Source organism: Gavialis gangeticus, unplaced genomic scaffold (genome assembly GCF_001723915.1).
Source record: "Gavialis gangeticus isolate Ggan-Ray unplaced genomic scaffold, GavGan_comp1, whole genome shotgun sequence".
Taxonomy (NCBI): domain Eukaryota; kingdom Metazoa; phylum Chordata; order Crocodylia; family Gavialidae; genus Gavialis; species Gavialis gangeticus.
Window position 1 is genome coordinate 14,104,496 of NW_017729031.1, and position 27,314 is coordinate 14,131,809.

Sequence of the window (27,314 nt, forward strand, 5' to 3'; positions counted from 1 at the left end):
TTTGTTTGGGGGGGGGGGTTGAGTCCAGCAAGTAAATTAAAAAATATATATTTTCCACTTTTAACACCCTTTCCCCCCCAAAAAATCAAGCAGTGTCCATCATTTATAACTTGACTTTCCATAAAAGTAACAGTTCATAAAAATCTGTGAAACTATTACAGAGAACAAACAAATTAGACAACAACAATGTAATAAAATAAAACTGCTGTTGTACTCCTATAGTGGAAGAATTGCTTCTTTGCTGGGATTAATGCATCTTGCAGAAAACAATTTTAAATAATGTGTAACATATGGATTCAGCTTTTATTATTCTTCTAAAAGAAGACAATTATATTTATGTGATAAACTGTTCAGTGTTAGTAGCATAATGTTTATATTACTGGCCACTGAAATAGTCTTCGGCATACTTTTATAAGGAACAGCAGCCTCCAGATTTTTTGAAATCCATTTTACAAAGTCAGTCCTGTCTGTTATGGGAATGCAATGGTTCTTGCATACTTCAGCCTTTGCTTACTGGAAAAAAAATGTACTCCAGGTAATTTAGCTGTAAAAATGAACACATGAAAAAAAATCAGATGCTCTAGCTACAGTTAAGAAGTATTAAAGGGCTTTTAGACTTCTGATGAGGAGAATGGAAAATCTGCAACAACTGAAAAAATGGACAAAAGGTAGCTTTCAATTTTAACTTTCTAAAAGGGTTTATCATCAGACAATATAACAAAGGTGTTTCTGATCATCTCAGGGAGAGGCTAGGAACTGCATTCTCATTTTACTAGAAGATTACATTGAGAGAGACTTTCAGGCAGTTTTTAAGTCCACTCCCCACTTTAAATTCTAGATACTTTACTAAAGTATCTAAACATATTTATCTATCTTCACATCTTCCAGCACTACAACTAAACTGAATGCGTTTGAAAAACAGTTAGTGGATGGGTTTTCAAATGCTTCTTTTCTATTGCTTCTGTGTGCATAGATTTTATTGTAAGCATCGATGACAATAGCATTTCTGCATTGACTAGATCCTTTATTTCGTTCGGATTACAGGATCATTTCAGAGACTAGGCAAAGTGAAAGTATGTATTTATTTAGATTTATCCAGTTAAAAAAAAACAGAAAGAAGAAGAAATAATAATAAGAATGTCAGTGGGAAGTGTTTATGTCCTAATTTTTCATTCCTCAACTAGAAGTTTAGCATACTAATAATCCAAATTTCAATTTCTCTAAAACTTGGGGTTGTTACAAAAGATAAAGTGAAGAGTATGTCATTTTAGAAAGTGTAACCTAATGGAAATGAAATCTGCATATTGAGTTAATTTTGGATTTATTATCCTAGTAACTAGACTTGTAACTGTTCTAAAATCATGTTGACTGAAGACTTGAGAACAGCACGAGTAGATGGCTACCCCCACCCCCATTCTTAAAAGAAAACCTGTGCTGCTGCTTCCAATTTAGTGCAATCATGCCTCTTACTGGCCAACACAAGATGCAGCATTAGCTGTCACATGCAAATGAGTATTCATGGGGACTTTGAAACGTACAATAAAGAATAAAGACATGCATTCTGTGAATAATTGTTTTCTTTTATAAAACTGAATCCAAAAGGGAGTGCCATTTCACCCAGAATCTATAGCCTTTCTATGGTTACAATCTGCTGTTGAAGGCAGATATTAGAAATGAAGTGTGGATAAATGGATAGAAATGAAGTGTGGATAAATGGAGGACTCCAGTTTCCAGTGCTGTCAATCTTTCACAAGCACTACATTTGCTTAAAGAGAAATAATTCAACACACTTTTGTTTCCTTCATTCTTTCTCATTTTCATTTTCCAAACGAGACTTTCAGACATGCAAGGATGGTATTAAGTAAAGCTGTCCCTTTCATTTTCCCCCCTTTTTAAATACAAAGGCTGACCAGTACTCTTTATTTTCAACAGGACAGATACATCAAAGTATGTAGCAATGCAAACCTTACTATGCCCCTCTTGTAAATCATCCCATCTTAAGTCTCTCAAATATTTTCTGAGACATCACTTACAGGGGTGAGGGAGGTGATAGCTTAACTCTCATGGCCTATGCAGTCATGGGTATCTCCACTAAGATTGCCATTAAGGATACCAACCGATTCTAACCCAACAAAATGCAGATATGCCGTCTGCAAACAATACCCAATGAACATCCATCAACTTACACTTCTGCTCAGTCACTACAAGCCTTGGGCTTTACTCAGTCACTAGATTATGCTGGCACAGTGAAGGATACAAGACACCTGTGCACACAAGGAGTCCGTTTGGAGTCTGCTACAAAACTTAGAACTAGCTGAAACATGCTGCAAGATGTACAAAACTGGTTCATAAGAGAACAAACTCAAAGTAATAGATAATGAATGCTCTTATTAAACTGAAGGTCCTGACTGGTACAGCTTGTATTGCTGTCACTATAAACTAAAACCTATATACCAAAATATATTTGAATTCCCTGAATTCTATGTAAATTAACAATCTAGAAATGGAAGGTTTCCATTTTCTATTCAGTTTATCCATTTTTTTCCTCAACAGGTGGTGTGTGATCTGTTATGAAAGACAGTCAGCAAGTTCTTCAAGTCTCAATATACCCCCTTGGACCTACACAACTGCACTTGAAATCAAGGGATGTTTTGTAGGGAGGATGTTCTTATGGACAAGGCAAAGGATTGGGAACCAGGAGATTTAGTTTCTAGTCATGACATTTCAAGAGACTTCCCATGTGATCACTGGCAAATTACCTAATCATTATGGCTAAGTACAGACAGTCAAAAAGCCTGTGACTGAATCGATTCAATATTTGCAGGTTAGTCTAAGATGCATAGATTAAACAGATAAGTAAGTGAACGGGCATTTACTTTTGATTCTGGAAATGCAGCTTCATGCCTGCAGTGGCCTAGGCCAGAAGTCGGAGGGCATGACAGCACGCCTCCCTGTTTGGCTGGAGTAGACAGCTTGGGCCAAGGCTAGACCACACACCCTGTGAAGAAGGGGTTTGTGGGAGAGGTGCAAAACATCCTGGGATGCTGGGGGACTGTGAGTTAACTTGAATCTGGAGGGGATATGGGACAGAAGTTCAATAAACTGCTTTAACCTAAATCAGTTAAGTCTGATACTACATCTACCTAGGCTTATCTTTGGACCATTTTGGAAGCAGTTTAGGCACACTGAACATCTGTTGTGTTACAAATTTGAACCAGCTTCCAGTCACTTATACTGGTTTAGGTGTATCTTCTGTCCCTAGCCTATGTGCCTCAGTTATTTACCTGTAAACTGAGGATGAGAATTCTATGCTTCACAAAGTGTGAGCATAAATTCAAGGTGAATGGGTACTCAGATACTCTGATGATGAACTTCAGAGAAATGACAAGAAAAATGTAAACTGAATGAAGAAACAAGCCTGTTTGGATTAGCACTGTCATTAAACAGATAATTCAGATATTCTGTGTATAAAGGTACATGCTCCACTCTTCTGGATGGTTTATATCAAATCTGCTTCTCTAGATACCAGTCTACCAGGCTACTAAACTAGTTTCACCTAACTGACAGACTGGAAGGTACACTTTTTCCATGGAGATCGCTTGGGAAGCGGGGAGGAAACCTTGTGACTTGCAGAAGCACTTTTTTAACTTGAAGGAAAATAGCTGGGGACTAATCTCTGTTACATATACTTTCTAGCCAGATCTGCCTTTCAGAGGTTATTGCAGTCCTCTCTATGGTCTGCTTGAAGAGAGGGGTTTGATGAACAGCACAATGCATAGTAAATAATCCTATAAATCAGCTGTCTTTAGTACTAGTCCTGGCTCTGCCATGGAGTTACTGTGGACCTTGGACCAATAATTTAGCGTTCCTATTCTTCAGTGCCTTTATCCATAAAATGAAGATAATGATGCTGATCAATTTTTGCAAACTGCTTTGAGATCTATGAATGATAAGTGCTATATAACTACTAAATATTTTTGTACAAGATTTGAACTTAGCTGAGGGGGCATAACAGAACAGATGTGGAACCTCTGCCCCCCTCACTGGCCTAACTATTTCATGCAGTCAGATTACTACAGAGGAGGCATATGTGAGATAAGCAGCTTACACATCACTCCCATGTAACATGGGAGCAGGATTTGGCCCATTTAAATAAATAAGTAATAAAAAACCCACATCACAAAGATTTTTATGCACGGCAGCAGCTCTTACTGACAAATCATTCCAATTCTAACAGAGGGACACTTTTGCATTTGTTAGATACCCTTAAATACCTTCAGTCCACATATTTCTCTCTGTGGTTGTTATACTCAGCCACAACTGTAGTGTTCACAACTTGTGGTGAAGACAACTACCAATAGTAGCCATTAATCACCTTTTTATATATTCTGATACCAACGTCACTGAAAAGATGTTTAGTGGATGCACTTAGCTACATCCTATCAGTTCATGCAGTTCATATTAAAATCTTTCAATTAGATGAATTCCAAGCTGTCTTACATTTTAAGAAAAATCACAGTATGTTTGACAAAATATTACCTTACATGAATTATGGTAATGGGTGCCTGAATTTGACATTTCTTATAAAAATATGTAACAAAACATGCTTGGTAGAGATAGTTATGAAAAATTTATTATTAATGCATTCTTTCTTCTGCTGGAAAGGGAAGAACTTTGTTGTGCATGTTATAAAATGTTAAATATTAGCATTATTTAAAGTTAATAGGATGCCAAAGAAAATGACTAATAATACATAGTACAATTAGATGCCTTTCATATTAGTGCATCCATTAACAAAATAAAATACATTCAAACAGAGGAGTTCTGATTTGCAATTTTTAGCAAGGATTGCCCATGTGTAAAAGCTAAATTATTTATTCATTTTTTAACTGCTGGATACATCAGTTTGCAATTATTTGCATTATGTTTGAATGCTTTGTCATGTGTCCCTGATTCAAAAAATAAAAGTACGTATCTCTTTTCATATAGGCATCTTCATCTGTGCAAAAGCTTTAAACCTGGAATGACCAAAAGTAATAGTTTCTTTCTCTAGATTAAGCAAATCACTGGGTATAGCAGACTGTCTAAAGACCTCAATATTGTTCTGCCAGCTACTTCAGATGTTTGTTATCATTCTTTAATCCAGATGTCCTTATGCAGAGCTCCATGTCTCTATTTTGACCTTCCAAGAATATTCTTTTTTCTTGTGAGTGATCAATTCCATCTTGTTTCAGGCATATAGATCTCAAGTCAGGCATTATGCATTTTTGCCCATAGTTATTTTCATGCCACAACATGCTATGTTGCTGCACACAGCCTACTATTCATTTTAAAGTCAGTTATTCTGACTCCTTGGCTGATGTCAACATCCTCCCTGAATAATACATTTGAAAGCATCTAACCTTTGCTTCATTAAGAACCAATTTTCAGCCCCCCACAACAGAACCAACTAACCACTGTCCTCACTTATTTTTCTTTTTCCATACTTCACACCATCTACAAAAAAGTTTGTATAATATGCAAAAGACAATTCTACCAATAGCTCTGAAACTCCTCTTTCTTACAGCCATCTTCTCTCTAGTGCTGATATCTACTTAATTAAGCCATTCTCAAATCTTCTGTGTTATAAGCACATAATCTTGGTCTTTAGAAATGTGTTTTGAAGTCTCCTTTCTTTTTTAAAAAACTAATTACTCTGGAAAAAAAAAATCTCTCTCATTGGTATATTACAAGCAAGTAAAAATCCACCAACAGTGTGAGATTTTTTTTGTCTTTTGAGAGACCATGGGCCTTACTGACCTTCTAACAGCTCAACCAATCCAATCTTAGACACAGCTTAGAACATTTGAACAGCCAGGCCTAAAATGCAATGGAGTGAGATGAAATTAAATCTCATTTATATTTTTTTAAACTGGTCTTAAATCAAGCAGGAAAGATTGTAAGGAGTGGGGGCTTCTAGGAGCCAGGCATAGGTTTCTGATTCAGAGGACTGGTTTGTACTGGCATGAATTCAAGCCTTTTAAGAGCTCCTTTAGTTTATGCCATCTGTAGCTAAACATAGCTCCATCCTATTGTCACTCCCAAGAAAAAAGCTTTTGGCCCCAATGGCCATTTGTACATGTGCTCACCGTTTTCTAAACCATGTTAAGAATCTCATCAGTCACAGTTCAAATCAACTTTCAATTCAAATTAGGGGTTAATAGATGATCCAAAGAGTTTGCTCCCTTCTTCACAGACCAGTAGCCTGCATGCTTGGGCAGGGCTGGGGGCTTAGTCAGGGTACTGATGCTTAGTATAGTAAGGTGTTGTTGGCATATTTGTAAAGGTGCTACTTTGTCTCTGATAGCCTCAGTTACTTTGTGCTTGATAGCCTGATAGCAAAAATCCAGTTGAGTTTCCCTGGAGGGTATTGATATTTGCAATGCTTATCTGCATTCGTAAAGAATGCTTATCTGAGTTCCTAATTTTCCCTAAAACTAATGCCTGTATGTATATACATGTTAATTTACACAGTTTTAATTGCCTAATTCAGATTGCCCTAGTCTACATTAACTTTAATCCTCATTCAATGAGGATCAGTTAATTTGGACTAGAGCCAATTTTAATTTGGACTACAGATGTCCGTGTATATAGTGACAGTTGTAGTCCAGATTAAACCTAGAAAAATGTAAAATCTATAAATGGCCAATATGTCCCTATACTAACAGAAAACAGTTGACAGAGGAGCCAACTGTCTACACAAGCTAAGATCTCCCCCTGTGGTGTAGGGGTGGGAAAGGAGAGAAATGCCAGTGGGCCAGCTATGTGCTCAATAAAGGTGACAAAAGACTTGAGGCTTTTGAGGAAGTAAGTTATGTTAGCTTGGGCACAAACATAGCAGAAGATCTATCGCTTCTCTTTGATTTGACATGTTGCAGCAGGGACTCCTAAGACCTGCTACTTGAGTGGTAGCAAGCTAAATACAAAGAGATATAAAGCCATCAGGGCGAAACTGGGCTCTCTGGTTGAGAGTCCAGGCTTTTAGTAAGCTGGGCTCCACCTCTTTTGATCACATGGCCTTCTTCTTGGTCAGGGGTTTCTAATTATCCCAGCACTCAGCCTGCTTTCATGCTGCAGCTTAAATCTGACCTGCAGCCACTGCCCTCTCCCCTGCTGCTCTTTCACTCTTTGTACCTGGTTTGCCACCTCTCATCTAGCAGGGGTTAAGGATTCCTGCTACACATATTAATTGTTTCAGTTGTTTCAGTCACAATGCTATATATGGAATAACAGTAAGAAGAAGGGAGGAAGACACTTTGAATTAAAGACCACAAACGTATAGGCTTATTTTCAGAGAAAAAAATACACTCACAATTCTTACTGAAATTGTTGTCCAGATACAGGGGTTTGATTTTAACTTATTTTTATATTGAGTTAGGACTCAAAATATCTAGACTGTCATGGTGACATTCTGTAGTCCTGAAATTCAGGATGACACACTTGTGTTGCACTTCCACCTGTGTTTCACTAGGTGTACTCCAGAACTTTGGATATTAAGAGTATTTATTTAATAGCTAGAGCAGCATAATCAGTAAGAAGTATTTCAGAAGAGAATTATTCCTCTTGATGTACCTCTTCAGTGAAGATCTTGCAATGGGAGAGAGAAATGAAAAATTTATGTACCATATTTACTCAAATATAAGATGGCCCTGATTATAAGATGCCCCCCTGTAATTAGATAACATATATGGGAAATTTATAAATTTGATATGATTTCCCAGGCATATGATCTAATTAGTGGAGGTTTGTCTTGAATGTGTCCTCCCTCCTACTGCTACAACAGGGCAAATAAATCTGGGGGGTCAGCTGGCCTTTTCCCCTCTATCCCCCCAGCTTTTTTCTGCTGCAGCCCCTTATTGATAGGCCTTTTCCTCCCTACACTCAAATAAGTGAGAAACAAATCTGAAAAAAAAGACCCTGAAAAAAACATAGCTGTAGTAATTTGCATATAGTACCCATAGACTTTGTTCATCCAAAATTGATGCATATTACTTATTTTGGAAACTACTGTAAATTTTACTACTGGTACTCCATAAACACACTTTTAAGCAGAACTTTTGCACATATTTATACATAATACAAAGTATTTTTTAGGAAAATTTTTGGGTCCTAAATCAAATCAACCAAATCGATTTCAAATCCATGTGAATCCAACTTGGTCCAACTTCACCTCATGGAGGGCAGGGCACAATCATATGCAACAGGATGAAAGAGGGGCCAACAGAGGGATTCTGGGTGAACTGTTTGAGGCTCCATTTGGTGATGTTTGCCAGACATTTAAGACTGGTGAAGAAACAGGAATAGTTGGAAATGGGAAAGAGGCACAGCTCATCTGCGGGAGTGAATAAGAAGTCAGAATATACTCAATGTAGTGGATCACCATGACTTGAAAAAGTCAGTGCTGAGGTGAACTGCGCTCAGCGGGCACTACCATATATCTTATTAAGATAAGTTGTACCAACCTATCTTTGTGGTAGGCTTTGTAGCATTTTTGGCACCAATGGAAGAGTGTTTGGGCTTGCTCCTATCTTTCCGGTGCCAGCCTGGAATTGCAGTATCTCCAGGCCGAGGTCCCATTCCTTCCTGGTGGAGCAACTGCCCATTTTTTTTAAGGGCCACACATAAAAAAAAAGGTGCCTATTTATATATTTGCCCAATATAAGGCAAAATTTATAGTCATGCTCAGTGTTGGCTGCATTTAATCAACTTCATAATTGGTCTCCATTGTGCTGCTTTTAGCAGCCAAAGATAGGCACAGTATTTAATGTGGTTTCTTTGTATACGAATGTAAGATGAAAGAAAAAACCTTGTCTTGTATTTGAGTAAATATGGTATATTTATATATGCATATGGATGGTGGGAGAGTATGAGAAAGACCATGTGTACACACATGCACATAGTATTTCAATTATGTGAAATTGCCAAGGATGTGAACATTAAAAGTCTACAGAACTGAGAAATATCATTCTTAGCTTATGAGATAATTCCATTTAAGCCAGAAAGCTTAAGAAATGAAGTTTTTAAGAACACCTAATAGTAACTTTAAAATTTTCTAGGGAGATACTCTCTTCATGACGTTTTTGATCTCAGCATTTTGGCTCAGATATGGGTTTGTGTGTATCTATCTTCTTTCTCTCTCAGCATTGTGAACCCCCTCCCTTCCCTTCCCCTCCCGCTGCCCCTGGGCTTAGTTGGCTAACATTGTATTTTCTATAACCTAGTTGCACTCCCCTCTTAACCCCCATCCCTCTAATGTTAGTCCCTTGCTCGGGTGATTTGTATTTCCCTACTAGCTTTGTCATCTTTTTGGATTCATAATCCTAAACATCTACTAATAAAATTCAACCTGTTCTACATGGGAAAGGTCTCAGGTGGTATACACCATCGCTTCAATTTACCTATAATAATTTAATTAGTAGATGACCTGCCCTACGAACATTTGGACTGAAAGGACTTCTAATATGTTCCTGTACTCCTTATTGGAACACTATATTAACTTTCTTTGAATGTCTGTTGAAGATATCTCAGGGATATCTTGTGGTAGATCCTTCATAAAACAATTTATCTTATTGTTACGTGTCCTTGGCATGATAGTCTTAAGCATCGGAAGAGATCTCCTTGTAAAATAGTTGTGATCGCCATAACTAAGTCAATCCCTTCATTTGTATCTTTCCTTATAATATCATATTTCTGTATCCCTCTTATGTTTTTGATACCATAACAACAATTTCTGTAACTTTGTCCTATGCACATTCCAAATGTGTTATACATATATGTTTTCTTTGTTTTGTGGCTGTTTTATTTTCACAGTGATATTCCCAAAAACATGCTCAGAACTCCAGATAAGGCTGCACTGATGATATGAGTATTACTACCTGTCACTAATATTACACGAAGGATCTCTGCAGTGGAAGGCATAACAAAATAATCAGCCCTTACCATTCACAGCAGTTAAATTTACCGTGGTATTTGTGGTTTTTTTCCATTTTAAGTATAGAGAACACCACAAATACCATGATAAAGTCAAATTCCACAGTGTGGTAAATGTTCTTTTTTTTTCTAATGCCACTCAGCATATTACATAACATATCCATGCATAACATTACCCATTTCTGTTGCAGCTTCATGTTGCAAACTCATGTTTGCTAGTCATGGTTACATCTAAACCACAACATTATACGTCATATTGGGCCTGATACCGAAAGACACCACATTTTATCAATTGTTGTCAGTATGTTCAAGAGACCTCTGGTAGAGGGCCACACCCTATACTACAGAGGAAGGGGAAAACTCCCACAGTCCATACCAATCTGATCATGGTGTAAAATTCCTTCCTGGCCCCAAATATGGCAGTGCGACCCTGAGCAGAGTGTTGAAACTCTCTAACTTGGAAGCTCTGGCTTTGCTCCTAACAGGAGAATTGGTACCCCCAGTTGAAGTTCCCAGCCTTGATTTTAGCCAACACCCAATGCCTCTGGTAAGACTTAAAAACACTCTGATACATTTAGCAGAAACAAAAGGGTGGATGGGTAAAGGGGGAGCAACCAGCAAAGCCCAGAAGCATGGGAAATAGATGTCCTAGAACCTGGAACTCTCTCTCCTTGGACAAGTGCTCTAACCACTAGGTTGGTAGATTAAAACAGAAGCATTCCTAATCTTTTGGTGCCAAGCACAATCTGGACAACATGGGATTTTGTCCAGGTACAATTTCAGGACTTGCCCAGGTATATAAAGATGTATCTAGGAGAACATGTCGCACCATAAAGTTGCCTGACCATATGGAACCCTACTGAGCACACTCAGTGGGCACGTGGATGCTTGCATGCCAGCAGCTGAATGTAATCTGCATAACTGCTATTGAGGTGCAGCCAGTGAAATAGGATTCTGCCCTGAGTTTCTCTTACTAACACGGGAGGACCCTGTATACAATATTTCTAACATTTGTGGCTAGCCTACTTATAAATGTCTCTAAGAATACAAAGCCTTGGGTTCCATTGGGAGTCTATTCTGTAGTTTTCCAAAGTTTACATCTAGAAAGATTTCCTGAACTTCAGTGTGCATTTTCTTTGGCTTAATTTTAACCTATTATTCTCCTGGTACTATGCTTAATAATTTATCTTCCTTCATGTTTGGACTCTTTATTGCTGACATTCCCTGTAACAATGGCACCAGCTCACAATACTGCCTTAAAGAGAGAAGTTACCCACAAGAACAGAGAGAACCCCAAAATGTGCCAATCCCTTAACAACTATGTAAAGCCTTCAAAGCCAAAGCCCTTTTCAACTTTAATCTTGGAAGTGCTATCAAGCAAAAAACTTACATTAATGTTAATAAGAAACGGAAGAAATAAAAAGCATGTCGTATGGGTTTAGTCAAGCAACTCCTGTCACGTGATTCATTGTATGAATGTGACTGACCATACCAGGATAGGTCTTCTTTCTCATTCTATTAACCTTTTCATTAAACTGTTTTGAATAGAAACTCTATGATAATATGACTGGTAGAAAATACTTTACATCTAAGACTAAAGATTAGAAAGCCATGCCAGCCACTACTTCTACCTCTTTAGTTCTTTCACACTGAGAACAAAGTGAATCTAGTAGAACATCAGCTATAATAAAGGTATTGTATTTTTTATTTTACATACATAATCACAAAAAATACAAAAATGAGTAGCTGTGGAATACAAAAAGACTATTATTTTCATCAGATTGTGAAGCTTGTCTTGCATTTTCAAAGAGAAGATATTGGCAGTATTGTATCTATATTTTATTCTTTTCCAAAAAAGGAGAAAGTGTGTGACTCACATACGTAATGAAACAGAAAAGTCTGTATTTTAGGACTGACCATTTAAACACACAACTCTTTTTTCTGTCACAGAAAGAAAAGGAAAGCACCCCCTACTGGAGTCTTTAAAAAGCCTGGATGAACAACATACAGACATTAATTAATCACCTCTGTGCTGCTGAAGCTAAAGGTCAGTTCATCTTTTCCATTATATTCCTCTGTTCTCAGGGCTTGATAACTTGACAAAAATAGAAATAAAATAAAGTTCTTAGCTGCAACTTGGCATGTGCATATCTTAACCCAAGAACAAATTGTTTTATAATTACTTCTGAAAATCGCTTCAGACTGTTTTATTTTTCTGTGGCTGCCTGAGAAGTGTGAAAGAGAGAGACATTTTTTCATGCATTCAAGGCATTTTAGTTCTAATTTAGCAAAAATAAATAAATTAATAAATAAATAAACAGAATAAGCAGAGTCTGATGTTTCAAAGATGAAAGTTAGGAGACATGACTGGCTTCACACCTAGAGACTTCTATGCGATTAAGTCATATGAATAACTATTCACCAAAGCGAGTAAGAGATTCACAGCCTGGCCCATATTCAGTAATGAAAGCTGACATATGCAGGGTAGTGGGGGTTCATCTGAAAATCACTTGTTTCAGCATGTGGCTGGACTCTAGGGTTCAAACTTAAGAGCAGAGTTTGTTAGAATGAAGCAAATGTAATCAGTGTCTTCATGAAACTAGCTTATGAAGATGCTTGAATTAAGGAGGATCGCCGAGGAATATCACGAGTGGAAACTTATTGGCTATCATACCCTTCACACAGGATACTAAAAGACAGGGAAACACAGAGCAAATGAAGGAAAAGTTGTGGAAGATAGTTTTCCAGATTTTTTTTATTAGCCATTCTTACTACTTTCATTACTATACTGCATGTTAGAATCCTGTTGGACTTGTAGCTGCTGTCTGGAAGTTGGCAGCTTGTACTGAAGCCACTCTGCCTCTGCCCGCAGAGCCTTTGTTAACTGACAGAGGACAGAAGCTGCTGGCTGCCTTTGAAATGGATATGTTGGGTCAGTGGAAACAGTTGGGTGTTTTTGAATGGAACCTTATTTTTTCTTTTTTTTAAAAAAATAAAGTTGCGAAAAGTAGCTGCTGCTTCCTCTTCTTCTTCTTTAAATGCTTGCTTTAAAAAACACCCAACCCATTTGTGCTGACCTGATGAGTCAGTTTCAAAGACAATTTCAATCTTCTGTCAGCTAAAAAGGCTCTCCCAACAGAGGCAGAACTGAATCAATGCAGGCTTCTCTTTTCCTGATAACGGGAGCTTTCAGACAAAAGACTGACAGGTTTCTAAAATCTGTAATTTTTTAATATTGCAATCAAATGATCAAAAACAGTGGAGAAAACATCTCAAGAATATTTCAACTGTTTTCGTCCTCTCCTTTCATAGACAATAACAGAGTCATCTTGACATTTGTAGGTAGTCTTAGATGCTTGCCTAGTTCTAAATCTTTCCTTGCCATGTAGATTATTTGATTTTTATTAGATTATTTATCCAAAGCATTTTAAAGCAATAAATATAATCAGAGATTTAATTTAAAGAAATGGAAGCTTTTTCTTCTGAGAGATTGATGTTATTGTTTCAAACCAAAAAGAGAAGTGCAATAAGAGTTTTTGGTGGTCTATTCAAATCTAAATCTGGGGTAGCCAGATATATGTTTAAAAAGCACACAGAAGAACACGGGCAGTGATTCTACCAATAATGCCACCTATGAGTTACCTTTGGAAAGGGGATACTGCACCTATGAACTCAATACACTAGGTATATTTTAATCCATAAAATTTCCAATTACTGCTTCAGAGTTTATTGTGCACATATGGAAAATAATACTTGTAAAAGAGAAAGGGGTTTGTGCCTGGTGCTGTCAATACTGTGAAGGATGGGGTGATTATAAAGCAAATTAACAATACTTTTAAATGTGCATTCACTTATCTTTCCAATTAAATCCTTGTTAAACAACTGCACAGACAGTAATGGTGCTTCTGCAAAGCACTGATCAAGACAGTTTTATTGTAATTTTTACTCTGTAACAATTAATCAAGTAGGCATTTTCTTTATTATTAAATTATTTAGTTAATAAATATTCTCAATTGGCTAACATATTTGTAGTTTACATGTTATTTTTGATTTTTTTTAAAATAGAACTCGAATATCACTATTTTCTTACAGCATGATAAGAGAAGAAATATCCTAATTTCTCTTGCCAATATATTATTTGTTAACTTGAGAAGGTAGTTGGCTTGGTAATAAATATACCTTTCCCACGCCTAATGTAGTACAGTGTACCAACTGAAATTATGTTGGTATTCCTTTTACCATAAAATCCACTTTTTTGCAATTATGTCATATCTAGCCCCTGTAAAAACTCATTTTCTCCCTACGAAGTGTACCTAGGCAGTAAAAATGCAGTAATTGACCTTTGTAAGTTGTGTTTTGAAGTTAATGCACAGGGTACTCCAAATAAAAATAACAGGACTCAAAGGTCATCTGCACTGCAAATACCAAACATTTTGAAAAAAAAAAAATACTAGCTATAAAGACAGTTAGGAGCTATCTTGTTTTATGTATGATCAACATTACTACACGAAACAAATTGTATGCCTTGATTAGTTTCACTGAATATATAAGCATTAAGATACAATTTTAGAGATTCAGCAATGTATTATTCTCCCTTTATATATGTATTTTTTCTATTAATTCAATGCTCATGAAAACTGCTCAACAGTCCCAGAAAAGGAATGCCTTTCTAGGTACAAAACAGATACCTGTGTAAAAAGATATGCTTTTCTCCATCTTTTCACCAATGGATGCCATCTTTTTCTTAGGAGGATAATTCAGGCCTTTCCTATACCAAGAAATTAGTGCTCAGCAAGCTGCAGCATGAATTTACAGCACTCTATTTCTTATGTAGTTGCTCTTAGTGAGCACTGGGTGCATCTACACAAGACACTGACTGCTCAGTAGAAAAATACTGCACACAAGCATGTCACAGCACAGACAGTGCTAATACGCTACTGCTCAGTTGCGTCACCTAAAAGACGTTCGCCAACTCTACTGAGCATAACTCTGGTTCCTGGCATTTATTTAGCAGTTGCTAATAAAAGTACTAAATAAATGCTCTGTAATGACTATGTGGTAATGTCTCATGTAGATGTACTCACTGTGTGTGAGGTACCATACTTCATGGTCTCACCCATAGGTATTCTAAGGGCAGATTGTATTCAACCTATTAGGCAACTGAGTGGCTCTTTAGGTATCTGTGCATCTAAGTGACATCCTGTTCCACCTTGCTTGAGTCCCTGAAAGCCATCATTTAGAACAGGACTTCATATTAATCTCAAGCACTTAAACCATAAAAGTAGTGAGGAGGTACACCCACATTTTGTCCAATACCTTAGGGTAGGGGACCCTTCTCAGTAATAGGCCACACTTGCCACTTTGTAGCCATACTTCCCACTAAACCAGAGGCTATGGATGAAGCACAGCTGAGAGTATTTTCCCACCCATCTTGTTGAAGATGGAAAAGAATGTAAGATTTATGTATTTAGAAGCTGATCAAGCAAGAAGGAGCTTGACTGTAGCCCAGTGAGGTGGGTCATTCCCTGGAAAGAAAAGAAATCCCAATTTCTGCTCTCAATGAATTTTGCATTAAGGTGTGTGTGTGTGTGTGTGTGTGCGTGCGTGCGTGCGTGCGTGCGTGCGTGCGTGCGCGCACGCGCGCGTGTGGCTATGTAGGCTTAGAGGTCTAGCAGGCAGGATGGGATCTGGGCCTAGGTGTCCACATGTAGATGTAGTGCAGAATAGTAACCTCACTAGCTAACTTTCTGAGCAGTAACTTGCATGGGTAGTTAAGTCCTAATTTCCATTCTTTCAACATTACTGAAAATTAGGTATGGAAATGAAGACTGAAATGATGCTTCCTGTGACATGCTCATATGTAATACCTAGACTGGGATCTCCAGCACTTTCCATACATACCTATTTCCACTTTCCAACATATCTGTTGAAGGCATATGACCCATTTCTTGTGAGCCTGAAAGGAATTATTCTTAATTATGTTTTCAATAACTGCACTTAAAACACTTATAAACTAAGAAAAATATCAGTCTCTTGCTGCCACTGACAGTCCTTGCAACCTCCAGTTCCTTAAATCAATGGTCCTGAAAAAATGATGACTCAGAGTGTTTCCAAAGAACTGAAAGATGTTGTGGTCTGGCATTCTTATGATCAAGTGATCTCCTCAGCTTTTAATGGGAAAAATAAATCATTGATAAAAGATAATCTTGTCACCTGGAAGCAGAAAGGTACAATACCAGTGGCTTCACATACAGAAAGAAAATCCTGTGCAAAGGACTACAGTAAATAAGGTATTTTGTGCTATAGCTGCTATTGCTGGCAAGAATGTCAGCTTTAGGAATTACCTCAGCTTAAGAAATGATAATAAAGGGAAAAAATGATCTAGTTAACTAAAAACAAAGAATGAAATGGATATCAGAGAGACTTTAAAAAAAATCAGAAACTGTCTTTCCCTGTTTCTTCCTATTCCCGATCAATTGATGAAGTTGTCAGTTGTTACCTTGCTCCCCTTTCTCTATTTTCTCCTACTTTTTATTCAATTTCTGATGCTGCAGATAACGTTAACAGCACACAGGCAGGAACCAGAGTTAATGCTTTGCTCTCAGATTTATTCTATTAAAAATAGCTCAATTTTTTTTCCTATGCTGCTTAACTTGCAACAGCAGTGAAACCAGGAGATATTTAATAGATGCACAACACAGAATTTGGAAGGATGGTATGAGATTTAAGGGTGAACTCTAGATGGAGAAATAAAACCCAAAGCACTTTAGCTGAACAAGAATTGATCACATGTTAAACTCCTGGCATTTAAAAGTAGTTTTTAGACTGTTAACCAACAAATGTCTATCGTTGCATTACATTTTCATGGAAAATAAATGACAGGCAGAAGAGAAATAGCATAAGATAAACACTCATATTTAAAGTACTATTTTTCTGGTTTAGTCTAAGGAAAAATAAAGATACATGGACAGAGACATAAAGATACTCACATATAAGGAGAAAGGGAGGGAGGAAGGAAGGGAGGAAGGAAAGAAGGAAGGAAGGAGCTCTGCAAGTTAAGAAATGATACTTAGTAAGTAAAGCATTGGAGTAACACTGAAACATACAGGCCCTTTGACATGTTCCAGACGTGGATGAAGCGCTCCAAAACAGTACCTTTTGAGATGAAAATGTATTATTTTGAAGCATTTCACCTTTTGTTACTTATACATGTAGACCCTGTCTGAATTTTTGTTTCTGCACCACCAGAACTGAGTTATAGCCAAAGCCACCAGCGTTGTGCTTACCATTCCTCGTCCACCCTGCCAGACCCCTCACAACTCCCAAGGCCTCTGTTGCCTCCAGAGCTGGGTGCTCTAGTCTCAATCCCTGCTACTTCTGTGCGTTATTGAGAGGGGGGAAAAGAGAATTTCAGGGGATTTGAAGCTGGAGACCTTTGCTTATGACTCCACTCACGTGCTCTCCACTGTCTCCTCTCCTCTACACCATCCCTGTTGAGGGAAGGGGATTGGAGCTGTAGACTGATGCGGCCTTCTGTAGTGCATCCTGGCTTGAGAGCTGCGATTGCATGAACGTTCAGCAATTCAGGAATGTTTCAGCGAGCAGACACCACAGGGGCTGTATGTGTCCCATATATAAAACAAACCCCTTCTGAAATGTTTCCAAGCCTGTTTTACTTGGAAAAATTTCAAGTTACTTCTGTTCACACCCGGAATATCAGCCCATGATTTAGTTTTGGAAGATATGTAAATGAGCAGGTTATAAGGAAACATCAGTGTCCTGTGGAAGTCATAGCAGCAATCTGTGGCGCCACCATGGTGAAGCTGAACACTCGTGCTCCTACTTCAGCCACTGCCACTGCTTCCTCTCCCCGCTGCTTGCTGCTGGCAGGAAGAACTGATGGCAATCAATGTTGGGGGGGGCAGAGGGGAGAAGGGGGAAGAGAAACAGCAGCAGCTGAAGCAGGAGGTACAAGAGTATCTGGCTTTCTATTGTAGGGAGGAAACCCAGAACTTTTGGGATATGCTGGTATAGACATTATACAGTAAAGACAGGATGCACCTTTTGTACTAAACAAGCCAATATTGGTAGATTATTACCTTTGTCTTAGCAGTTTGAGGTTAATGCTGGCTAATTATCAGGGGTAGTTATCAGGATGCTAAATTAAAAACCCAATGCCCTTCCCCCCCCCATGTGTATTCGTTGTAATGCCACTTGAACGATATCTAATGCAAGGAGACTCAAGCACAATAGCTCCACAGTCACCGACAGCAACTTATAGCAATCTCAGGACAGTTTACACAGATAGATTTACCCCAGTCCATAGAGTCTTCCCTTGCACGAAATAAGATGATTGTTATTTAAACAAATAATGTCCCCCTGCCACTTTAAAGTTATTCCTTGCGTCTCTGAAATATTGTGAACGTTTTGATCAGACTTACTGAATTTTGAAAGAATGGAAAGATGGACTTTTTGATTTCATGGCATACCCTATTAGGAGAACCAGTAGGGATTGCAATTGTGGTTTAGGAGATATGGAAAAGACTCCTTGACACTTTTATGTATGTGTACTTAAACAAAGGCTAACCATGACTTGGTTAGCCATAGCCTAAAGATTTTAATGGATGAGATTGTCAAATATCTTTTAATGGAAAATACATGTCTAAGTCACTTATCTAGGCCCTTCTTTAGCCAGTATCATCCTACTCCTTTAGGATAGTTCAGCAATATTAACAAAAATAAACATGAACAAAAACAATAGATAAGAAATAAAACCTGTCAGAACTTTAGTGTTTTCTTTTAATTTCCTTTGGCCACTTCATAGAGAATTCGATTTCTAAGTGTCCCCTATGTGGTTAATGTCAAAATGATGCCGACAATCCATTAGTTGCATCTTTGTAAATTTGACTTTAACATTAGTATACAGAGTTGTTGATAAATCTATGATACCAAATAACAGCCACACTATAATGTCCTGTCTAGTTACATAGAATTAGCCATTCTGATTGAGGTGGAAGCTTGTGCTATAACATAATGTCAATCTAATGTTTGGATGTCAAGACAGAATAGACAGGTCTAATATACTGAGGGAAGGCTTCCCTTCCTCCTCCACCACTCTCTATTTTTCTACCACTTAGCAAAGATTTTAGGGAGATACTAAAGATAAGAAATTCTGGTTTTGTTTTTTCTGTTCCCAATAAAATTATTTTGCACTACCCTCTTGAATCAAGAGACCCACACAATGGCTAAAAGAGTTAGCCTAGCTATCTGTTAACACCCAGTGAAGTCCATGGAGTTACACTAATGCAAAATTACTGAACTTGCTAGGACTATAAGGATACACTTCTTTGGCAAAACAGAAGAGCATTCCATAGAGATCAACTCAGGGTTTGAACTTCAGTCTGCTCCCTTTTATTTCTAGCCCTTAGGTATAGCCTTGCATGTCCTCCAGTCTTCTATCTTGCTGGCAAGCTATGTACAGCTATTACATAAAGGATAGAGTTTTATTTCACAGAATAAGGTCTCAAAGAATGAGGTCACATGTAAACTCTGAAATTAATGTTGAGTTTTATTTTGCTTCCAGAGCCAATTCAAGCTGTACATCCTTGGGTTTAAGGCTTGAACTTTTTTATTGCCATTCTCTTTTCCTGTCTTTCATGTTACATTAACCCTCCTTCCAAGAAATTGTCACTTTGACTCCTCCTTTTCAAGTAATTTTTGCTGTCTTCTATGTTATTACCAGGCTTGACTTCCCTCCTTTTTATGTTTGGCAAACAGCATGTCTCTCCACAAATTAGCATTTTAATAAATTGTCATATTCCACCAAGTTATTCCAAGTTCCTTAAAGTTACATTTTACAGAAATTCACACAATGGGTTCTCATGAATTTTAAGCCCAGCTGCCAGTCAAACTGTAGATATAAACAGGGAATCCAAACCAATTCCAAGGCAGATGAAATGCTAAAAGTAACAGTACCTCTTCAGCAAATTATTGCTCCTGGGTGCATGTTTTCATGCATGCCTGGGACTGCAGCATCCTGAGCCGGTTTGAAGCTGGCAAGGGACTGGGGAGTGAGGGGGTGGGAGGGGATGTCAATCTGCCAGCCTGGGGCTGCTCTCTCTGGCTCATCGTGCTGTGGCGGGGCTGGCTGGGGCAGGAGGGTGCATCAGTGCTGGGCTACTCAGCAGGCAGCCCCCATACTGAAACACCCTCTGCCACAGTCAGCCCCTCCACAGCATCTACACATGCTGCTGTTGCAGAGATTTTCACTCCTCAGCAGGATAGTACTTGTATTTAAAAGTACTATCCTGCTATGGAATTTATTAGTTTACTCCAGCCTAACAGAGGTGCACATGTAGACACACAACATTTACTGTGCAATAAATGTTTCATATGCAACCACCCAATTTGTACTATATATAAGTAGGTATAAAAGTGCTGCTTAGAAGTCTGCTTGTGGAGTACATGTAAAACTTTCAGCAGTTTCCAAAAAGGTAAAATGAATCAATTTTGGATGAACTACATCTACATGTGCCTGCAGTAATTTTCATATGCTTATTTCAAGGTTAGTTTTTTCAGATTTGCCCCTGACTTCCATGTACTTAGGGAGATCATGGTCTGGCAGTAAGGAGGGGTAAGGAACTGCAATGGGAAGAAGTTGGAGTGCAGAGGGTATGGGGGCTACCTGACCCCCAGATTTATTTTCCCAGCTGTAGCATCAGGAGGGGGACAAATTCAAGAAAACCTCTAATAATTAGATTCTATACCTGGAAAATAACAAATCTATAAATTTTCCATATATAGACTCTAATTATTGGGGCATCATCTTATATTTGGAGCCATCATATTCAAGCAAATACAGTACCTTCAATGAAAGTGAAGTGCCCTCAGAATTTCACAGGATCAGTCTAATCTGAATGGCTGAGGCCAGAATTAGAGGGGTTCAGTGTTGTATTATGATAAGGATTGACCAGAGAAACTTCTATTTGGTGTAGAAGAACATGCACAACAGTGACAATGTCAATAAAACCCTGTGATAGCAATGAACTAAGCAGGAAGAGCTCTAATAAAGTGATGCATCTAAAATAGGTGGTTATTTGGGTACTGACTTAAATGGGACCTGTAGATACAACCATTATGTATTTTTAGAAATAGTACTACCAATATGTATTTTTAGAATACATACCAAATACAGTATATATTTTTAGAAATGTGTGCTACCAACCAAAAGCAGTAGCTTAGCTGAGTGACAGAAACACATTTAAGTGTTTGACAGTAATATCTTGGCTCCCTTATTCACCTACTACATATGAGGTGCACAGTGTCCTTCACAATTTAATAGTTAGGAGTTTTCACTCCCTCAATTTATTTTGTCCTATCAACTTGTATGCAGTAGATGCAGAAATTCAGTAGTTTTACTGGTGACTCAAGGTTATTACACCACTCACTCAACACACTGCAGGAGCCTACTCTCACTTCCTCCAACACCAGGGGTTCTAAGTCTGCAGCCCAATCTCCAGCTCTAAATAGATTTGTGTTATGGTACAACACCAGGTCACACCAGGTCAGCATAATGTGGTTGTGTTTTAAAAGCCTAAACATTTTGTTGGTCTAACAATGGTCTCTAAACAATATTAAAAAAGAAAAAGGAAGAGTTTAGCAGATTAGAATATAGAGTTGGTTAATTCAGGAAGCCCTTAATAAATTTTAATGCATCACTCTTGACTCCATATTTGAGAGGCCATTGTTGTCAATGATATTCATCTAGTTACTTATATAATGTTAATGCTGCATGTTCAGACCTTGCCACGAATAGTAACCACGTGAATGGTTTGGGGAAGTGTTTGCCTACAAACTACCAATAATTGCTAAAACACCTGTAACATGTTATGTATCAATTAACGTTACACTGGCTTGGGTTATACTTGTGGAAAACTAAAACTACTTTTCAATTTAAATGTAATTATAACTTTGTATTTTCAGTTTTCATGTTATGTGTCTCTTTAATGCTCATCATTCTGGTCTTGCTCCCTTGGGTGACATCTTGAACAAACTTACCGTTGGCTTCCACTAAGCCAGGATTTCAGCCTAGCCTTAATGTTTTGTTCTCTTCTTTTTAAAGCATCTGTCTTTTCCTTTTTCCTCCATTGTTCCTTTAGTTTCCAGGCTTGCTTATTCAAATTTTGTTTAACATTCAATATTCAATTTACTTAATTTTTTTTCACTTTTTTTTCCTTATTCCAAATCCTCAGTTTGTATGTTTTAACGTCATCTTGTCATTTTGTTTCATTTTTCTCTTTCTCCTTCTCATCTCCAGTTTCCCTACTGTTTTCACTATTTTATGTTCTATTTTTTCTGTCTCCTAAACCAATACTTATTCTTTGCTTTTGTTTGCTATATCTACCTTTCTTTTTCTCTCTTTCCCAAAATATAGCTCATCATTCTCTGCCACCAGCATACAGCAGATTCTGAAATATTGTCATCTGAGACAGTTAAGTACTAAACAAAACATTACCAGGGTGAAGGAATCACTTACCCTGATTGACAACAAATCGTAACTTCTGTATTGTTGCCAGATTGCCGCTGACTCTGTATATTCCATCAACATCCAGACCTGAAAAAGGAAAACATATTTCATATTGGCTCATGTGAGTATTTTACTTGAGATGTCTGTCAAGAAACCATGAATGTCCTAACAAATATAGGGAAGAACACTATAGTGAACAACCAGATAATAATCCACCTGACAAAGACTAGAAGCATATGATGACTCCTGCCTGATTAAAACAACAAAGAAAAAAATTGTAGATTAATTCAATTGAACCCAAGATATCTAATTATAATGCTCTAGTAATTCTATTAGAAGGCATGTAGTATAAGCAGAGACATTCCAATTAGATGGGAAAAGATGGTGCAGTACTGGCTTGTGTGTTCACACACAGCCTCTGTAGGATAGAATATCAGACTTGGTTAAGTGTATATTAATTATTTACATTAACTGGGCTTGAAGAGTTTTTCAGGTAGAGACCCAGGCTTTTTTCAGCTGAAGGTCATGAATTGCATTTCTGGTATTGTGTGGAAACTGTTAGATGATTGCCATGTAATTAAGACACATGTAAGACGATGTTTGTATCAGTTATTAATACCATTCTACTATGATTTGGTTTTGCATCACATCAGTTATGTTTGAAGATGGCATGCTATGATATCCCAAATAGCCTGTGCTCTGGAGTTTATTACTGCAATAATAAAGGCCAGCCAAATACATTTACAAGAAGAACCAAATACTCCCATTCCTCTGTTATGTCTGCTCAGGTGTCCTTTTCTGGGTGAAGCTATTTGGCACTTTCCTTATAAGGACATACTATCTATCTCCTACAGTAGGCAGGACTGTAGGTTGATATGTCTATAGGCATTCTTAGGTGCATTTTTGAAGCATAGTCCAAGCAGTAGAAGGAATGTGTATACTCAAATTATAAAACCCCAAAATGTAAATTGCAATTTGAAATGTACAGGTGGTAGGTCAAGAAGGCAAAGAACATTTTCTCCAAAATGGGCTTTTTCACTTGGAATCTGATCATGTACCATTGGAAGAAATGTTTTTGTTGGGAAATGCTGTGATTTGTCAAAATCAAAACTTCTCAGGAAATATATTAATTTCCATAAACTTTTAAAGGGAAGGTTTTTCAGGTCCCAGGGGAAATTTCTTTTCAAAATCAGAGGGAGAAGGCCTGAAAAACCAAGACTTCAATAATTAGGACATTCACCTAGTATGAATGAGATTCTGAATCAAATGCGTATTGGTCTCTCTCATCTCCCAAGGAAATGCCCTAAATAACTACTGAGCTAAACTGAGGTCTCTTTCTCCCAGAAAAAATTCCAAAGGTCTAGTTTCGCTTTCAATGTAGAGTGAAAACAACTGTTGAAACATCAAAATTTTGAATTTTTTCACAAAAAAGGAATTCTTATTTTCTAGCTGTACAAGAAACATCTTGATTCCATTTATATAAGATTTGCTTTAAATTGGAATAATCATTGTGTAATATACCTTGGTTATAAATGCTTTTTATATCAGTATGTATCATTTTCTGCTCTGCACCTGTGAGTTGCCAGGAAAGCTAATACTGAAAATGATGATTCATTTCAGGAAGATCCCCTTTGGTTACAGGGGACTAAAATGAAAGTTTATCTAAGAGAAATCAAAAAGGATTTGGTAATCAAGAATACTTGGAATCTATCCATGCACTGGATACATAACATATGAGCAAATGGAAGTCACTGAAATGTTTAAGTAATGCAACTCTATCCTAAAGCCTAACAGTCTTACCCTCTCTTAGCTAGGGGGGAGTGAGACAGCAAGAGTAATCTCCAGTGTAGGAATGTGGAACTCTTGTGGTCAGAGGTTCAGACTTTCAGCATGCTAAATGACATGTGAGTTGATCTAAACCAGAAAGTAAAAGGAAAAAAGAAGAACAAACCAACCAACAAACAAACAAACTGATGTTAAAAGATTAATGTCAGTTTGCATTCAGATTAATTCAATTCTCAGTCCTTTGAGACACGGGGCATGTCAAAACTACACATGTAAGCTTTCTGCATGATAACAATCTCTCACATTAGCAGCACCATTTTGAAATACCTTAGCCCATTGATTTAAGTCATGCTATTTAAATGATCTATAGCAAGTGAAAATGAAAAACTATTGAGCAAACTGGAGGATGTTACATTTTGCAAAATGATATGTAAAATATAAGTGAATTATTATTGTTCTGAATTGACTTAGGTCAGAAATGGGGTCTAATTACCATTTCATTTTGATACTATACAATATGGAAGACAGAAGGAAAAAACCCTAAGACTGTTATGTCAATTGTAGTATTCACATGCCATCAACTTTCTGTCTCAAAATATTTAAAAATGAAGCCAGACCAAACCAATGTAAATTGGTGGATTTGGACACCCTTTTCATGACCGACTTATCCTAGCTGGATTGTAAACTACTTATTTTGGAAATCCAATTTGACCAAGAATAATTTTAAGAAAGAGAGATAGCCTCAAGGTTCCAGTATTTTGATTCTGTGAACAGTTTTCAAAGAAATTCACTTTTAAGGGCACCTTTATATCAAGAATAAAAACATCTCTGCTCTGCTGTCAGTGTTTCTTCACAGTAGGATATAAATACTTAGGGAACAAGATGAAACAAAAGTCTTTTCAAAGTTTTCTATCTACTGCTGACATTAAAGTATAGTGGTAGAGAACATTTCAGTAAAGAAAATATTTATTATAATAAAGTCTGAGTATTTGTTCATTATATGCTGACCTTCTCATGTTTTAAAATGGTGTTTATCACTGAGATAAATCACTGATTTTTTCCCCCTAGAGGATAACAACTCTTTTTTTTTCTTTTCAGGAAGCTTAGAATAGGATGGATTCACAATTAGGAATGATCAGACTAAATGGTAGTTAAAACTCAGTGGAAAGAATGCAGCTGTCCCAAGTTATTCCCACCATAAATCTTACGAGCTTTCCAGAATGAAATCTAGGATAAGGACTGACTCCAGAATATACTTGTTTATCTGCCAAAATATGAGCAGTGTGTAACATTGCTTGTGCTAAAAGCAGTCATATATCATGTTTTAGGATATACTGAAATTACCGGTGAGAAAACTAAAAGGAAACAGAATTCAGGTTCAGTTGACATACATAACATCATCAGAAGTTACATGAATCGCTCTGCATAACTAGGCTGAAGCTCTCGTAAGAACATGCTACCTTATGAGATATTTAGTGCTCTGTTTCTAGCTGAGTTTAGAATTTCCAAAAATAGCTTTTCTTGCTTTCCTATGGCACTTCTAGTTCCAGATGAAATCTGGAAGTGCAGAGGACAAGTAAAACAAAGGAAAGCTACAAAGGACACAGTTAGGCAGATATTGCAGAACTTGGACAGTTTGAGTTTTATATTAGAGACTGTAAATGTTCAGGACAGTTCTTATGGTTTCTTTGAATAGGGTAATCTATTTCTGTTTGAAACAGGAGTTCTCATTAACAACATGTATTATAGGAAAGTACAAGATCCTGCCCTATTTTATACCTATGAAACTCCATATTTTTCTCATGTTGAAGATAATAAATAGCACCAATCAAACCTGGCTTGGTATCCTGAGACCTATCATTTGTGATATTTTCTGAAAACTGAATATTTTGGAAAAATTCTTCTTTTTTTTCCTTCTTTATAAAATTTGCATCCACTTTTCTACTCTTTTCTCAGTTACAGGTTTTTTAGAATGATAACTCTATTTTATTGCTTAGTACTTGATAAATTACTAACTATGGAGCTCTCAAAAGTTTAACAATAGCTGGTTACTCATGTGCACTTTATTTTTTGTTGTGCTTCTTTTTATTTAATGGTTTACACATCCTTTTGTTTAAAATTAGTCATGTTAAGGGCAAAAGATATTGCATTTCAAAGAAGCCTATTATGCTTCCCCATAAACAAAAAGATCATATGTTTTAAAACTAAAGTATCATTATGTAATCATGCTGTTGTATTATAAACTATTTTGAGGGCTCAGATACCCAGGGCTATCTTTACAAATATTTAAAAGATCATAAACAGGGTATATTTCCCTAAATCGTGAATTTTTTTCTCGTTTTTATCTCTATTTTACCAATAGATTATTAAACCCATTTTAAAAAACGTCATGGAGCACAAAAAGTCCGATATGAAGCCATGAAAGGGAGAAGACATTTGTGACTATACCAACTGCATCGTAATGCACATGGCAAGAGAAATGTCTCAAAAACAATTTAGACATCTCACAAAAACAGAAGTCAAGGTTACCTGCAATCTTCCTTTGCCAAGAGAAAGATAATTACATTTTCCATATATACCCCAAATCAAAATGATCTTAAATTTAAGATGATCCCCCAAAATTAGATTCCAAATATGGAAAGTTTATGTATTTGTTATGCATAGCATCTAATTATTGGAGGATTGTCTTAAATTTGCCCCCCCGCCACTACATGTGGTGGGGATGCAGTAGAGCAGACAGTGGGAAGGCAAGTAGCTTGCCCCCTGCCTGTCCCCCACCCAATATCCTCCCTTGTGCTTGCCCCCTAGAGCCTGAGGCCCCCAGCCCTCCTTCTCCCCATCTTCCCTTCCCCTGAAACCTTTACCCCTACTTGCACCTTCCCCCACTTACCTTTGCTCCATGCCAGCAGGCTCTGTCCATGTTGCACCCTGAGGAGCACAATACAGATGGAGCCTGCCTGCACCAAAGCAAAAGTAAGTGGTGGGGGATAAGAGGGTAGAAGCAGTGTTGAGGGGAGATGGGGGGTGGGGGCAG

The 27,314-nt window shown here is 37.4% G+C and overlaps 1 protein-coding gene and 1 long non-coding RNA gene across 2 annotated transcripts in view; one reads left to right on the forward strand and one right to left on the reverse strand.

Annotated features, from left to right (window-relative positions):
• ARHGAP15 (Rho GTPase activating protein 15) overlaps positions 1-27,314 on the reverse strand; it is a 655,341-nt gene that overhangs the window by 191,501 nt on the left and 436,526 nt on the right. Inside the window, exon 11 of the mRNA XM_019522459.1 lies at positions 22,505-22,582. Coding sequence (XP_019378004.1) covers positions 22,505-22,582 — 78 coding nt within the window. The remainder of the gene's footprint in view (positions 1-22,504; positions 22,583-27,314) is intronic.
• On the forward strand, positions 11,721-26,118 carry LOC109301343. The gene is made up of 2 exons (XR_002098514.1): positions 11,721-12,016; positions 22,545-26,118. It is a non-coding gene; the product is annotated as an uncharacterized LOC109301343 (long non-coding RNA).